The sequence below is a fragment of the Ciconia boyciana genome, chromosome 2 (genome assembly GCF_034638445.1).
Source record: "Ciconia boyciana chromosome 2, ASM3463844v1, whole genome shotgun sequence".
NCBI classification, from domain to species: Eukaryota; Metazoa; Chordata; class Aves; order Ciconiiformes; family Ciconiidae; genus Ciconia; species Ciconia boyciana.
Genome location: NC_132935.1, coordinates 55,955,924 through 55,970,187, shown reverse-complemented (window position 1 = coordinate 55,970,187; position 14,264 = coordinate 55,955,924). Strand labels below are relative to the sequence as shown.

General features: G+C 46.2%; 1 protein-coding gene across 1 annotated transcript in view; it reads left to right on the top strand.

The window, feature by feature from the left end:
• Nucleotides 1-7,272: 7,272 nt before the first annotated feature.
• The window catches only part of LAMA1 (laminin subunit alpha 1), a 110,927-nt gene continuing 103,935 nt past the window's right edge, over nucleotides 7,273-14,264 (top strand). The window contains exon 1 of the mRNA XM_072852705.1: nucleotides 7,273-7,368. Within this exon, the coding sequence (XP_072708806.1) occupies nucleotides 7,287-7,368 (82 nt within the window). The 5' untranslated portion in view covers nucleotides 7,273-7,286. The remainder of the gene's footprint in view (nucleotides 7,369-14,264) is intronic.

Below are 14,264 nucleotides of genomic sequence, written 5' to 3'. Positions count from 1 at the left end.
ACTACACTTGAGAAGAAATGCAAATTCACTGAAGAAAAGATCAGAGGGTATGATTAACTGATTAACTCCTATTTAATATTTTCTGCATAATAAGGAAGGAAAAGTTAGTCACAAACTTTAATCTGCTCTCACAAATTAATCGTGGTTTAAATTATTTTATAAATTCTCTATTCATTCAGAACTATCTGAGATGTTAGGAGCACAAATTAAATGCCATTCAGCTTGCACACTGCTGTAAGGGCCAACTTATATTGTCTCTCCTTCCTAATACAAATTTGGAAGTGATGGGTTTGGATCCTTCAAGTCTCACAAGTCCTTTCCACAAGTCCAACATCAGTTTGGAGATCACAGAATCACAGAATCATACAGGTTGGAAAAGACCTTTAAGATCATCGAGTCCAACCGTAAACCTAACACTACCAAGACCACCACTACACCATGTTCCTAAACACCTCATCCAAACGTCTTTCAAATACTTCCAGGGATGGGGACTCAACCACTTCCCTGGGCAGCCTGTTCCAATGCTTGACAACCCTTTCAGTGAAGTAAAATTTCCTAATATCCAGTCTAAACCTCCCCTGGCACAACTTGAGGCCATTTCCTCTCGTCCTATCACTTGTTACCTGGGAGAAGAGACTGACCCCCACCTCTCTACAACCTCCTTTCAGGTAGTTGTAGAGAGCAATAAGGTCTCCCCTCAGCCTCCTTTTCTCCAGGCTAAACAACCCCAGTTCCCTCAGCCGCTCCTCAGAAGACTTGTGCTCTAGACCCTTCACCAGCTTCGTTGCCCTTCTCTGGACACGCTCCAGCACCTCAATGTCTCTCTTGTAGTGAGGGGCCCAAAACTGAACACAGTATTTGAGGTGTGGCCTCACCAGTGCTGAGTACAGGGACACGATCACTTCCCTAGTCCTGCTGGCCACGCTATTTCTGATACAAGCCAGGATGCTGCTGGCCTTCTTGGCCACCTGGGCACACTGCTGGCTCATACTGAGCCAGCTATTGACCAACACCCCCAGGTCCTTTTCTTCTGGGCAGCTATCCAGCCACTCTTCCCCAAGCCTATAGCATTGCATGGGGTTGCTGTGACCCAAGTGCAGGACCTGGGACTTAGCCTTGTTGAACCTCATACAGTTGGCCTCAGCCCATTGATCCAGCCTGTCCAGATCCCTCTGTAGAGCCTTCCTTCCCTGAAGCAGATTAACGCTCCCACACAACTTGGTGTCATCTGCAAACTTACTGAGGGTGCACTCGATCCCTTCGTCCAGATCATTGATAAAGATATTAAACAGAACTGGCCCCAACACAGAGCCCTGGGGAACACCACTTGTGACCGGCTGCCAACTGGATTTAACTCCATTCACCACAACTCTTTGGGCCCGGCCATCGAGCCAGTTCTTTACCCAGCAAAGAGTACACCCGTCCAAGCCATGAGCAGCCAGTTTCTCCAGGAGAATGCTGTGGGAAACCGTGTCAAAGGCTTTACTGAAGTCTAGATAGACAACATCCACAGCCTTTCCCTCATCCGCTAGGCAGGTCACCTTGTTGTAGAAAGAAACCAGGTTGGTCAAGCAGGACCTGCCTTTCCTGAACCCATGCTGGCTGGGCTTGATCCCTTGGTTATTCTCTACATGCCGTGTGATAGCACTCAGGATGATCTGCTCCATCAGCTTGAGATGATCAGTAAGATTTTTCCTGCTGTTACCACTTGTTCTTCATGTTATAGATGTCTGTCATGAACATAACTGTGGCTATTCCTTTGCCTGCATGGGCTACTGAGCCTTCAAGCTCTTGCAAACAGTTTAATCAAAATGCAAGGAAAAGTCCCATCCCCAGACTGGGAACAGCATTACGGAAGGGTTCTTGCTGATTAGCAGCAGTGATGGTGTTGAATTCCCTATTGCCTATGGGTTCCATTTTTTCAACAAAAGAAAAATTAATGTGAATTCACTGCGATTTTTGGGGAGGAATATATTCGCCATAATACAGTATACCATCCAATCATTCCTGCTGGACAATAATCACAATTTCCAGCCTGTGAGCTCTTCACAGGAAACAGGCTGAGTCTTGCCTTTGACACCATTAATGCCAATAAGTCAGTTCTAGTAGGAAAACAGCAGAAACCAATCAACAGAAAAACATCACCACTTATTTTGCAATGTGGAACCAGTGCAGCTCTAATTAACCTATTTCCAAACCATGCCACCCTTTGCAGGCACAGTTTCCTGCTACCCAGTATCTCTTGCTTCCTGCATCTCCTGCTTTGGTAGCCATGAAGAGACAGGAGTTACAACAAGTGTCTTCATACTCAGGTGCCTAGGCACGATCCAGGCATGTGATATATTTACCACAATATAATGAGATAGTTCCGTATTTCATTTCAAAACAGGGGGGCTGGGGCAACTATGCTGCTTGCATTGGGTCTATCTGATGCTGCATGAAAGCAGGATTCCCAGGATGAAGAGATCTAAGAATTACTCACTCTCTGTATTCCTCTTCTTATTAGTATCTTATTATTAAAGCACTTTTATTAAACTATTTGGTGTTGTGCCTTTCTTATGGAGATTGGGGAAGGACCCTGCACATCCCCTGTGCAAGAACAGCCAGCAATGGCACTTCTGTGCTCTCCTAACTCCTGCCCACATCTCCTTGGCAGAGCTTTCAGCCTCTCTGCTGCAGCCCCTGGTGCCTTGTCCCCAGCAGCCTGGCAGGAGGTGGCTGGACCGACTGCCTTTAGCACCAGGCTAGATTATGGCTGGTAATAGGAGGGGGTGACTGGGTGTTCACAGCCCCTTGAGAGCCTGGAGGGAAGCCTACCACTAAACCTAGGTGCTGTCGGTGTGAGGGACATGGAGGTGCATGAAGGTGGGGGCATGTACCAGGCAAGGGTGATAGCCCGAGCATTAAAACCCCTCCATGTTATGGGACTTACTGTTCTGGGAGCAGAGTAGGAGTTTACACAGTTTCCCATTTTCTTTCTTCCACTCCCCCTTTTTTGCATCCAGACAGTCCTAGAGCGCCTGCTTCTCTCCGAAGCCAGCCCTCCTCTCTGGTGAGCACTTAAGTCTGGGCAGCTTCTGAGGTCAGTGAAGCCCGTACCGCAAAGCAGGCAAGCCCTTGAGGGACCTTGCACCCGGAGGCCAACCCGCGCGGTGCCTTTTCTGGCCAGGCTGGAGGCATTCAATCCGCCCCCGCCTTTTCCCCTGCCCCGTGACAGCTCCGTGCAGGCTCCTGGAGCAGCTGTTTCCCAGGTTCCTCTGAAACAGCAGATTTCCTTTAATCCTTATGGAAGCTTTTGTCATCTCAGAGCCAAATTATTGTAACATAAATTTCAAGTTACAGCTTGAAATCACTTTCAGGAATAGAAGGGGCAAAGACTTTTGCTGCTGAAGCAGAGCGTCAGGCTACCAGCTGAGGAACATCAGGAGGGACTTGGGAGCTGCCCTGGCCTACACCTCTTTCCTTGGGTTGCACTTCCAGCCCACTTCCAGAAACCAGTAGAGGTGGTTTCTCTGTTGAGAGGAAGTTGTGGGCAGGGTGCGCTGTGAAAGGCTTTTTGCTTTGAATTTACTCCTCTCTTTGGTCTGTCACAGCTCAGATTTATTAACCTCTGGACGTACTTTTCCGAGGGAGGGAGGAAAGCACTTGAAGGGTTCTGGGGAACAACTGAAGAGTTATCTAAACCAGCTTTTAGTAGCGGCTGAATGTTTATTAGAGGCAGACAGGCAGTTTAGTGTATTGGTTTTTTCCTCCGATTACAAGTGATAATTATTTCCAGAATGCTTTTTCAGAACACTTGGGTGGTGCTTATGAGACAATGAGGCAGAATAGATAACAAGTGTGTGCAAAAAAGCCCAACAAAAACCAGCTAAAAATTAGAGGCACTTTGTTGTACAGTACAGCTATTGATAAATACCTTATTTAGCCATTAAATGTAGTTCTGGGTGGGATTATCGTCTGGTTATATCAGTGTACCTCCTTCTGGAAACTATTCCAAATTCCCTACCCCAGTTCCAGCAGATATTGCATCAATGGTGTTCACAGTGTAGAAACGCCACGATGTGCGGTGAGGAGAAAGGATCATTGAGAGTGGGATGGGTGGTAAGGCGGGATGGTGGGACGTGCAAGTTATTAAATGTTATGGATGAGGAAAAGCACGGCACCGCTGACAGCTACGAGTGCCCCCACTGCCCTCCGGGGTCAGGAGGTGACCTCATGCTCCTGAGGGGCCTGGAGGGAACCTGCCATTAAAACAATAGCTCTGCCTTAAGCACAGCAACACAGACAAAAGCTGAAAAAACATATTTGGTGTTCACTTGGAGTTTACTTAGGTGCAGGATAGCAGAGCTGTTCTATTCAGACTTTGTGCATTTGGGCTTTCTCCAGTTTGAATTCTCCCAAACTTCTGTTTTTGCCAAAGGCAATGTTTTTATCCATAGGTTGTTATCCACAGATGGCTAGATTAACATATTCACTTTGTGCTACATCATCCTAAATATTAGGATTTTCCATTCCTTTGCAACTGAAACACTTAGTCCTTAAGGCAATTCTAATTCATGAAAATTGGTGAGAGAGAAAACAAGGTTTTAAGAAGCTCCCTATAACCACATCTCTGAGTATTTTCTGGGTATTTACAGGTAACTTTTTTCTTATCTTACATAGCAAACTTTTTTTGGTTGTTTTATTTTGTAGTAAATTTTAATTAGCAAAACCAATAACTGTGAGGCATTCAGAAATTACCCTTCCTAAAGTTTGTGCCATCTCTGTCTTTCATTCAAGTGAAGTTGGAGCAGCAGTAACTTAATTGTTTTACAATATAAAAGTCTCCTGTGCTATTTTAATTTGCAGTGCTACTATCTATGTTAAGCATATATGATATAGTAGCGCTCAGAGTTTCAGTTTATGCAGATGTTTTTCAGGGACTGTATAAACATGCACGAAAGTGCAGTGCCCTAAAATGCTTTCATTCTCGTGCATGTTTCTTGGCTTATTCAGGATCTTACCTGTACCACGGCATTCCATTTTCTCATCGGATTAGTTTGTCAAAGAGTAAGACATTTCTCATCTTCAACTTATAATACCCGATGCACTCGCTTGGTGTAAATGTGCAGTGGAGTTACACTTGCTTAAGAAGCTGAGATTCTCATCTAACGTCATAATAATTCAAAGCTCATTAGAAACCTAGGTTAGGAAAGAATTATATTAATAGTGCCATGTCTTGAACTGGGGATCATTGCCTGGCACTTTGTAATACCAGCAATGAACCGTGGAAAAAGGAACGATAGAAAACACAGTAATCCTCTTCTCCAAGAAGGTACATACTCAAATGAAATTTGAGAAGAGTCAGTTTTCTTAGGGAATGATTATAATGGACACTGAATGATGGTGATGTAGTCCTATACATATTCAATGTATATATTTCAGTTACAAGTTGTATTAGTTAAACTATAATAATTGAGTCAGATGATAAAGTCCAGAGCTGGCCCTCAATATACATTCTCTAGCTCTTGTGGAATATTCTGATGAGGATAAATGCACGTAATAATGAACTGGCACTTATTCGTTGCATGGATGTAAGAAAGTACTCTTCAGCTTGCTGTAATTTGAAGAAATGGTTAAACTGATCATAAAGCTGTAAACTGGCAGGACTTTACGCTGCACAGATGCTCCCTCTTTCCCTTTCCTTTGTACTTGGCTCCCAACTGGTACTTGTGATCCTGCACAGAGGATTCCTTAACCTGACCTCTATGATTTTAGAACAAATGACGCTTTGGCTCTTGAAATTTGTTGACTTTTCTCTCCACAGATGTTTTGCTTTCCTCCTCCTTGCCTGTCCTGAAATGTAAGAAGTTCCTGGTGTGAGCAAAGGACAGATCTGTTGGAAGGGACAGATGTGGAGTGTTATTTATTTGCAGGCTTGAAGGCCTTTGATAAGGTTTTATGGCAGAACTTTTTCATTTTTTATCTCCTTGACCCGTAGATTTTTCCTGTTTGTCTATGTTCTGAATATAAACATTGCTATGCCTTCTCAAGTATAACTCATAACTCTGAGTTATATGGTAAGAAAGAGCTTTATTTTATACAAAATCTGTAAATTACTATTCTTTTCCTGAATTTATTTACCCCGGTCAATAGAAACAAGCAGCCAACCAAGCTGAAGTCTGAACTCCATGAGCAGCTGCCCCCAAGTTGAAGAACGCACTTGCAGTCTAACTCCGCTTATGCAACTCATACACATTACTGTACTTTGAAATATGGTTTTAAATGCAATACCATACCGAGCAGCACGTTTTTCTAAAAAATAAGCAGCATGCGTTGTCAGCGGGGATTCGCATTTGAGAGACAGTACCTTTTGACTAAAATTCCCCCCCTCAACCAACTTATTTTGGGCATACAGTTCTTTTCCCAGGCAAATGTCATTCCTCGCTGCAACTTACTTGAAATATTCGTTAACAAGTACTGTAGATACGAGCTCTGCGACCTGACAAACCTTAAAACAGGAAAGCCTAATGGGAATGAACTTCCCTGAAATATTACAGAAACGTCTCTATCTTGAGGAATTTCTACAACCAGTTTGTTATGTTTTAAGCTAGTTTCAAGAGGTAGCTGATCATTAAAAAGTTGCAAAGACTTCCTACGGGACAAAAGCAGTCAACCTCTTAGCTTAGCAACTGAGGAGAGAACTCGTTTCATTTACAAACATGGCTGATTTGCTGTGTTGATGTGGAGCGGAGGCTCAAAAAATGGCACCACGGGCATGAAGATTCACACTTGGGGATAACAAATTTCCAAGGAAAGGCCCAGCAGCTGTACTTTTTTTTAAACACGTGAACATATCTGCCATATAGGAAAGCTGTATATTGAATTAGCTTCGCAATGCTTTCTCCCCCCATGCACTTTTACCTTGTTATTTCGCATACTCACCTTTCCCTTCTCCCCCTCCTTGCAAAAACTCCCAGTTCATTAACTACAGCTTTCCAGAACTTTTTAGGCACCGGGCTCGGGCTCGCCGCACCCCGCGCATCACCCGCAACGCGCGGCCGGGGCTGCAAAAGTGCTTCGGGGCCGGTTCTGCGGGGACGGGCACGCGTGGTGCGGGGCGTGGGGTCCCTGAGCGTGCGAGTGTGCGAACGTGTGAGCGTGTGTGTGTGTGCGTGTGTGTGTGTGTGTGTGTGTGAGCAACCCCCGGCGGTGCGGGCGCGGGGCGGAGCGGGCCGGGGGCGGCGGGGGAGCATATAAGGCGGGCGCGCTCGGCGGGGCGGGCAGCGTCCCTCTCGGCGGCGGCGATGGGCAGCGGCGGGCGGCGGCTGCTGGCGCTGCTGGCGGCGGCCTCGCTGCTGTGGGCGCCGGGGCAGGGCCAGCCCCGAGGTGAGCGCAGCGGGGGGGCGGCTCTCGGGGGTGCGCGGCTCTCGGGGGTGCGCGCTGCTCGCAGCGCAACGCGATACGATACGATACGATACGATACGATACAGCGCAGCGCGATGCAATGCCTGCAGAGTTTGTGTGCAGCCGCCCGCCGCGTCCCGGGGCAGGCTTTCGCCCCCGCGGGGCCGGGGGAGCCTTGGCGGCGTGCCGCCAGCCCCCGCCGGGCAGAGCCGGTGCGGGGGCCGTGCTGCGCTGCAAGGGGAGCCCGGCGGGCGGAGGCGGGCTGGGGTCCGGCAGTGCTGCCCGCCTCGCTGCCACGCTCTTCCCTGCGCACCCCCTCCTTTATCCCTCCTCATCTCCGCGCTGTGCAGCCGCCCTCCCCCCCTTTCCTGGAGCCCTTTCTTCTCCCTCGGCGGCGGGGGCCACTCCGCCCGGCCGCCTCCGGGGCCGCCCACTCCCTTTGTGGGAGCCGAGGGACGCTGTGCAGCGGCAGAAACCCGGGGGAGGGGGCGGCCCCGGCGGCACGGCCGCTGCCCCGCTCCCCGGGCAGGGGGGAGGGCTGGCGGGCGGCTCGGCCCCCCAGCGCCGCCCGCCCCGTGGCGGCGGAGCCCCCGGTGCAGCCCCGGCCGCGGCGGGAACCGGGGCCGGAGCCGGGCAGGGGCCGCGGCCCCGGCCCCGGGGGTCCCGCTCCGGGGAAGGGCAGGCGGACCCGAAGGATGCCTCACGCTGTCTCTAATGTAAACCAGATTAAGCTCTGGTATACGGGGCGAGAGGGGATCAAAACCACGTCCCAGGCATGAGACGGAGGTAGCATGAGGATGCGATGGAGATAATTTGCGAAAGTTTTCTTCCCTTTTTTTGGCACGTGGGGCTGGCCGGTGCATTGCAGCCGGGATACGGGAACGCTCCGCGGCGAGTTCTTGCTTTGCGAGGAACTTCATCGCACGCATCCTCTTTGTTGGAAGTGCAGTAACTTGTGTTTTCCTGTGAGCTGAAGTTCGTGAGCAACAGCCGCTCACTCTTACCGGGTCAACAGCAGTTGACTGCGGCGTGCTGGGCTATGAGGGAAAGCACTGGTAGACACCAGATGCTCTCACCTTCGGCTTGATTCAGCCCCTGGGGGCGTCAACAGCAGAATTTCTACTGATCCCCACTCCCTGCACATTAGTCCCCAGCAACGTTAAGTCTCTATTAAAAAAAAACAAAACAAAACCAAAAAACCGAGAACAGAAAATGGTTGGAAGGCATATGTTGTGCAGATGCATTACTTCGTTTTCTTTACGGCGAAGTGTGGTGTTCGAGATGGATATAGTGTGGGAGATTAGCATCTGGATGTTTATACACCGCAGTAAAAGCGAGTGTGTTCATTAATATCATTATGTGTACAAAACTTCATCCTCCAGGGAAGGAGGACAAAATCAAGCCCAAGTAAACTGCTAAGTCCATATATTTCAGCTTGTAAATAAATACACTTCACCTGATTATGAAAATTCAGTCTTTGAAACAAATGAAAAGCCAGACAAACTAATGCAAAATTTACTTTTCACAATTTTTTTTGTAAGGTACCAGCTTATGCACACCAAATAACCTTAATTCACTATTAACTCCTATTTGAATATGTATGTTAGCACTTAGTTTAAAAAGGTAGGAATTTTCCTAAGGCTGGTCAAATATAGGTGACGAGTCCGTACCTTTTTTCGTAGAAATTTGCAATGATCACACTGCAGTGATCTGCTACAGCTTTTGCAAATGGTTTAGTACTGATATTCCAGCTTTTGTATAGCAGCTCACATTGTTAGAGGCATCTTGATAAAAATGCATATTTTTATATCAGTGATTGAAGATACCAGTATATTTGATTGCTCCTAAGCCACCCCTCCTGGGGCTATTTAAATTCATAATTATGTTTTTCTAGTTGAAAGATCAGGTCAGGAGACCATTCTTTCTATTAGATTAAGTTGATAGAGTTTTTTCTTTCTCAGCATGAGAGCACAGATCATCCGAGGAAGCAGTGAGTATCAAACCCCCCTGTAAGGTTTTGACCTTACAAAAACCAGAATTCAAGATAACTGATCCTAAAACAATGTGAAGAATGTGATGCAGATTAGAATAGCTATGTTGCTTTTGCGGAAAGTAAACTACTGAAGCTCAAACTTGGAAGCATCGTGATGTTGTAAAAATGCAGTTTGTGGTGAGGCTGGAAAGATTTCTCAGAGCTGTTGCAAGAACACTGGCGAAGTTTGGGGGAAAGGTATCTTGGCATGCCCATAGAGAGTGCCTTGGTAGAACTCTCATCATTTCTTGTTTTTCTGTTTGTTCCTGCTTTTGTCCTGTCAGCAGATGAGGAAACTGGAGCTTACCACGGTTGCAAGGGTCTGTCAGAAGGTGCTGAAGTCCAATCTATGAGAGAAACACAGAATAGTAAAGTCACTGCACTGAACAACTTTGAAGGTTAATGATTGGTTCTTTCAGCCTAAAGATTAATATCTACATACCTATAAAATTTAGTTGGTATTTTAATTGCAGGTGTTTTGTAAAAAGTGTCCCCATCATGTTGAAAAGTTGGGTTTGTATTTTCAATTGAGTCTTTTGTGTCCACTAATGGAGTAACTCTTCATGAAGCATGTATCACTAGTGTCCGGTTCCAGATGAGAGTTATTTTACAACCTCAGAAGCACATAGCCATTTCGGAGGCTTATGTAGCAGCTTTGCTCTGCTGGAATGCATTCTTAATTATACTGGAGGCAACAGTGATACAGATCTACAAAGTAGAAAGGGAAATCAGTTAATGGTTTTGCACACTATTGCCTATTTTTCATAAATTTAATTATGCCACTGTCGGATGATTTTTCTATAATTAAAAAAACCATCCTGCTACTGTAAAGGTAACTTTCAAGGCTGTAATTGTAGACTAAATGTTTCCTCAGCTGCATCTCACCTCAGCTTGTTTTTGTAAGCTGGTGTGCTGTAGTAGCCTGCTCTGTTGTTCCTGCCTGGAGTTTTGGAGTCAATACTCTGGTAAGTGCTGATGCTCAGGGGGTTGAATGGCCCCAGGAAGGTGCCTGGGATGCTCCATCTGCGCACAGCTGAACACAGGTATTTCTCACACTTATCATCATTTGGGTTTCAAACCTGCCTTGCTTCAAGAATCTGGTTTAGTAATTATGCTTAGGCTATGACTAATACACAAATTATGACATTATGGTCAGCAGCCACATTTTTTGCTGAAACATAAGTGATATGGTTTGCTTAGAAATTTGATTGTTAGAGCACTTGCCCAGGAAGTGGGAGATTTAGGTTAATCTCCTTAGTATGAGATGGTTTGAACCCACATCTCCAATTCCTGAATAGTGCCGTATTACCAAGTTGCTGTGACAGGTAATGCAGGGGAGGCATGTACGAATCTCTCCAAACCTCTGTTTGAAACTGAGCTACTGTGCAGCCAAGAATGCAAGTTTAATGGGTGCAGGAGAATGGGCAAGAAAAAAAGCTGATGCTGTAGCTGGGTCATTAGGGTACTCAAAGATGGAAGAGAATCAAATTGCAGGCCTTCCTCTTTTTTATTTACTTGTTGCAAGCAGCAATCAGGCATCTGAATTTGGGAGAAAAACTTTTTTTATTGTACCTGTGTCTGTTGGTTTTTTTGCTGGGTCACTCAAGCTTGGCACCATTTGGCGGGATGACTGTGCATCCCACTTAGTGGAGAAGGACTTTTTGGTGCCTGATTCAGGATGGCAAGTTCCACCTCAGAGGTGATGTGCTTTAATTGTAAGTGTGACAGCATTTGGCAGGAAGATAATTCCATCTTTTTTGGTTTTTTTTTTTAGATCTGGCCTTTAGTCTACAAGCCTAGATAGGTAAATCTTAAACTCTTAGCTGCCTCGCTACAGCCTCATGCATTCAAAGGCGTTTCATGCGTTGGTAGTTTCCTCTGACGCTTTTGAAACTGAGAGCCAGACTTCCAGAATGTACTTGGATGACCATAAAACTTTGAAGAAAGTCTTCTCACACTTTCAAGATGAGCTGGATGTTGCGTTCCCAAATGCTTTCTGTATGAGATGAAAAAAATGTCATAGGTCTTTTGCCATACTGTGTCGTAGGTTGGTGTATGCTAATGGCTTGAATAGAGCTTGTTTCTATCAGGCTTAAATACCAGATTTTTCACAAAATCTGCAACAAAGAGTTAATTGATATGGGACATGGGAAGGTTTCTACCCCCTGCAAAGTTTGTCTTTATTTTTAAATATTTTCCTTTAACATTTCAGCTATGCTTCCACTGGTGTGAATATTGTTTCCTGATAAGAGAACACTAAAAGAAACCTAAAGTCCCTTGAGACTTGTGGAAAACTTAAAAGGCAGTGCTGTTTGCAACTTGCAGTGTGAGGCAGGAGACTAATGAGCTAGAAAGATTGTAGGAGTCTGAGGCAGAATCACTTAACGTTGTGGTAGGCTGAAAACTTTAACTTTTGGCAAAATTGGGCAGAATGGTATACTTGGCTTAAGTTCTCACTTTTTCCTTGGGTTGGAAACCTCAGTTACAGTGAACCTACAGACACCCCTTGTGTCTTCATGCAGGTTAAGTAGCAGGGCCATAAAATACTTATTAATTGTCCACGCTCTAGTTAACTTGTTAGATTATGCGGTAAGTCTCATGTCCACACACGCAAAGGAGCACAGAGGAACAAGGTGGGGCAACCCCAATAATGAACCCAGAGGAACGAGGCCCTGCCAGGGCTGTCCCATGACAGCCATCGCTGTGAGTTATGGGAGCAGCTCTCCAGAGCTTACGGGTGTGTGTGGGGGGTGGTGGTGGCTGTCTACAGGGGTATGGGACTCATTATGGCATGCAGGGGAAGAACATTTTGGGATTGCACAAGACTTATTTTGGGATGAGGAGGGGAAGGGCCAAAGACGGGGAGGGGGAGGAATGAAGGTGGTCTGGGAAAGAACAAGTATGGGGGGCAGTGGGGAGAGGGGTAAGACGTTAAAGGAGGCCAGTTAGCTGTAAACAGGTTGCAGGTCAGTATGTTTGTCTCTCCATGCCCTGTACCTCATCAGTACATGTCCTGTAATGATGTACCTCACGTCCTGTCTTTTTATTAAATTCTGTTTCTAACTGTTCTCCTGGCTGAGGGGGTCACTGTGCTGTGTGCATGGAGATATAAGTGCCAGTCTATGGGGAGAGGACCACAAGTCACAGGGGCCTGCACGTCTTGGGTGCCTGTGGCTGGAGAGACCGGAGCGTGTGCGTGTTGTGTGGGTCTGTGTGTCAGTGTGTGATCGCCAGCAAACACCAAGCCAGACCAGCCAGCCACCAGGATGGGAGGCTTGGGAGCCAGGTATCAAAGCAGCCATAATTTTGGGATGGATACTGGAGAGACCAGAGAGTCTGCAAGTTGGCTACTGGGGGGAGCAGGAGATCCAAGGCACCTACTGGGTAGACCGTGGGGTCTAGGAGCCAGCCAAGAGACCCGTCTGCATGCATGTGTCTGTGTCAGGCAACTGGTGATGAGAAGATCCAGGGCCAGCTACAAGGTAAGCTGAGCGTCTCATCCAGTAACTGGAGGGATCTGTAGTGGGTGTGCGTGCAAGGCAGTCTGTGGACCAGCGGCTGGAGTGGGGCTGTGGGCCTCAGGGTCTCACATGCCCAGGTACCAGCAACGGCGGAGACATGGGATCTGGGGGGGGAGGGAGGGGGGTGTTACTAGATTGTGTGTCCAAGTCCAGCTACTGAAGGAATCCACATTGCATATATATCTGTATATGAATATATATTTTTCTACTTAAGGTCTTTCATACTGATCAGCTGGAGCAGGGAACAGGATGAGACCATTGGTGGTGGTTGCATTTGTGTGTTTCTGTCTTTGTTGATCTATGTGGCTGGCCATATGTATATGCATATATGTGTTGCATTATGCATGTGTGTGGCTATGTATGTGCCTGTTGGGAATACATGCTCAGCTTTACTACTGACTGGACCTGGAACATGGAGCTGCAACAGCTGCCTCTCTGTTGGGCTACAGGACTTGGCACACCCCAGCAAAACTGTAGAAGAGCAGATGTAATTCTGGAGCTCTGGGCTTTTGTTTTCTCTGACACAGTTTGGCTGTTGAGGCCTTGGTGTAATGGAGTTTGTTCCATATAGTACTCTACAAAAGTCAATTTTAGATGACCTGTCTATCAAGTCTCCTCAAACAGAGGCCACATTGCATGTGCCCAGGAATGGTGACTTTGTGGGTACCATTGCGTTAAAATGATAAGCTTCCCTAAATTCATAATAAGCAACACAAATATATTTTGAAACCTTTATTAAATAGAAATGAGGCTTGATCATATTAAAAGGAATTTGTAGTGTAAAAAGATTAATGTAAAAAGTAATGGATCTCAACTAGGTGCAAATTTTGCTGATTCAGGTCTGACTTGAGGATGGGAGAGAAGAAGAAAGAACCATGAGAAATTTCAGTTTTTCTTGTGGTCTGCAAAGAACATCTTGGACATTTTATGGGGAAAACAATGTGCTTGGCCTTGATTAGAAGGTCCTAAATTTAAAATCTGCTTTGTGTTTTTTCCCTTGCTTATTTTAAAAGAAAGTCAGCACCAACAAGCCACAGACTATTTCTTTTCTCAGAGTACAAAGGTATGTGACAGAAAAATCCCATGAAAGCATTCTAAGTAGACTGAAGATTAAGGTAAAAAACCCATTTGTCTGTCATAAATATTTTCTCCATTCCCTGAGGGCTTAGAAAATTCATCTCTGGAAATTCAGGACTATCAGTGTGTGTTGATCAGTTGTTGGTATTTACAGCAGTCTCACAGAGGATATTCAGGTGGGGTTTGCTGCCTTCTCCTATGTCTATTTTTTCTGTCCTCCAGGCACCCCTCCTGACCAAACAGTGGAA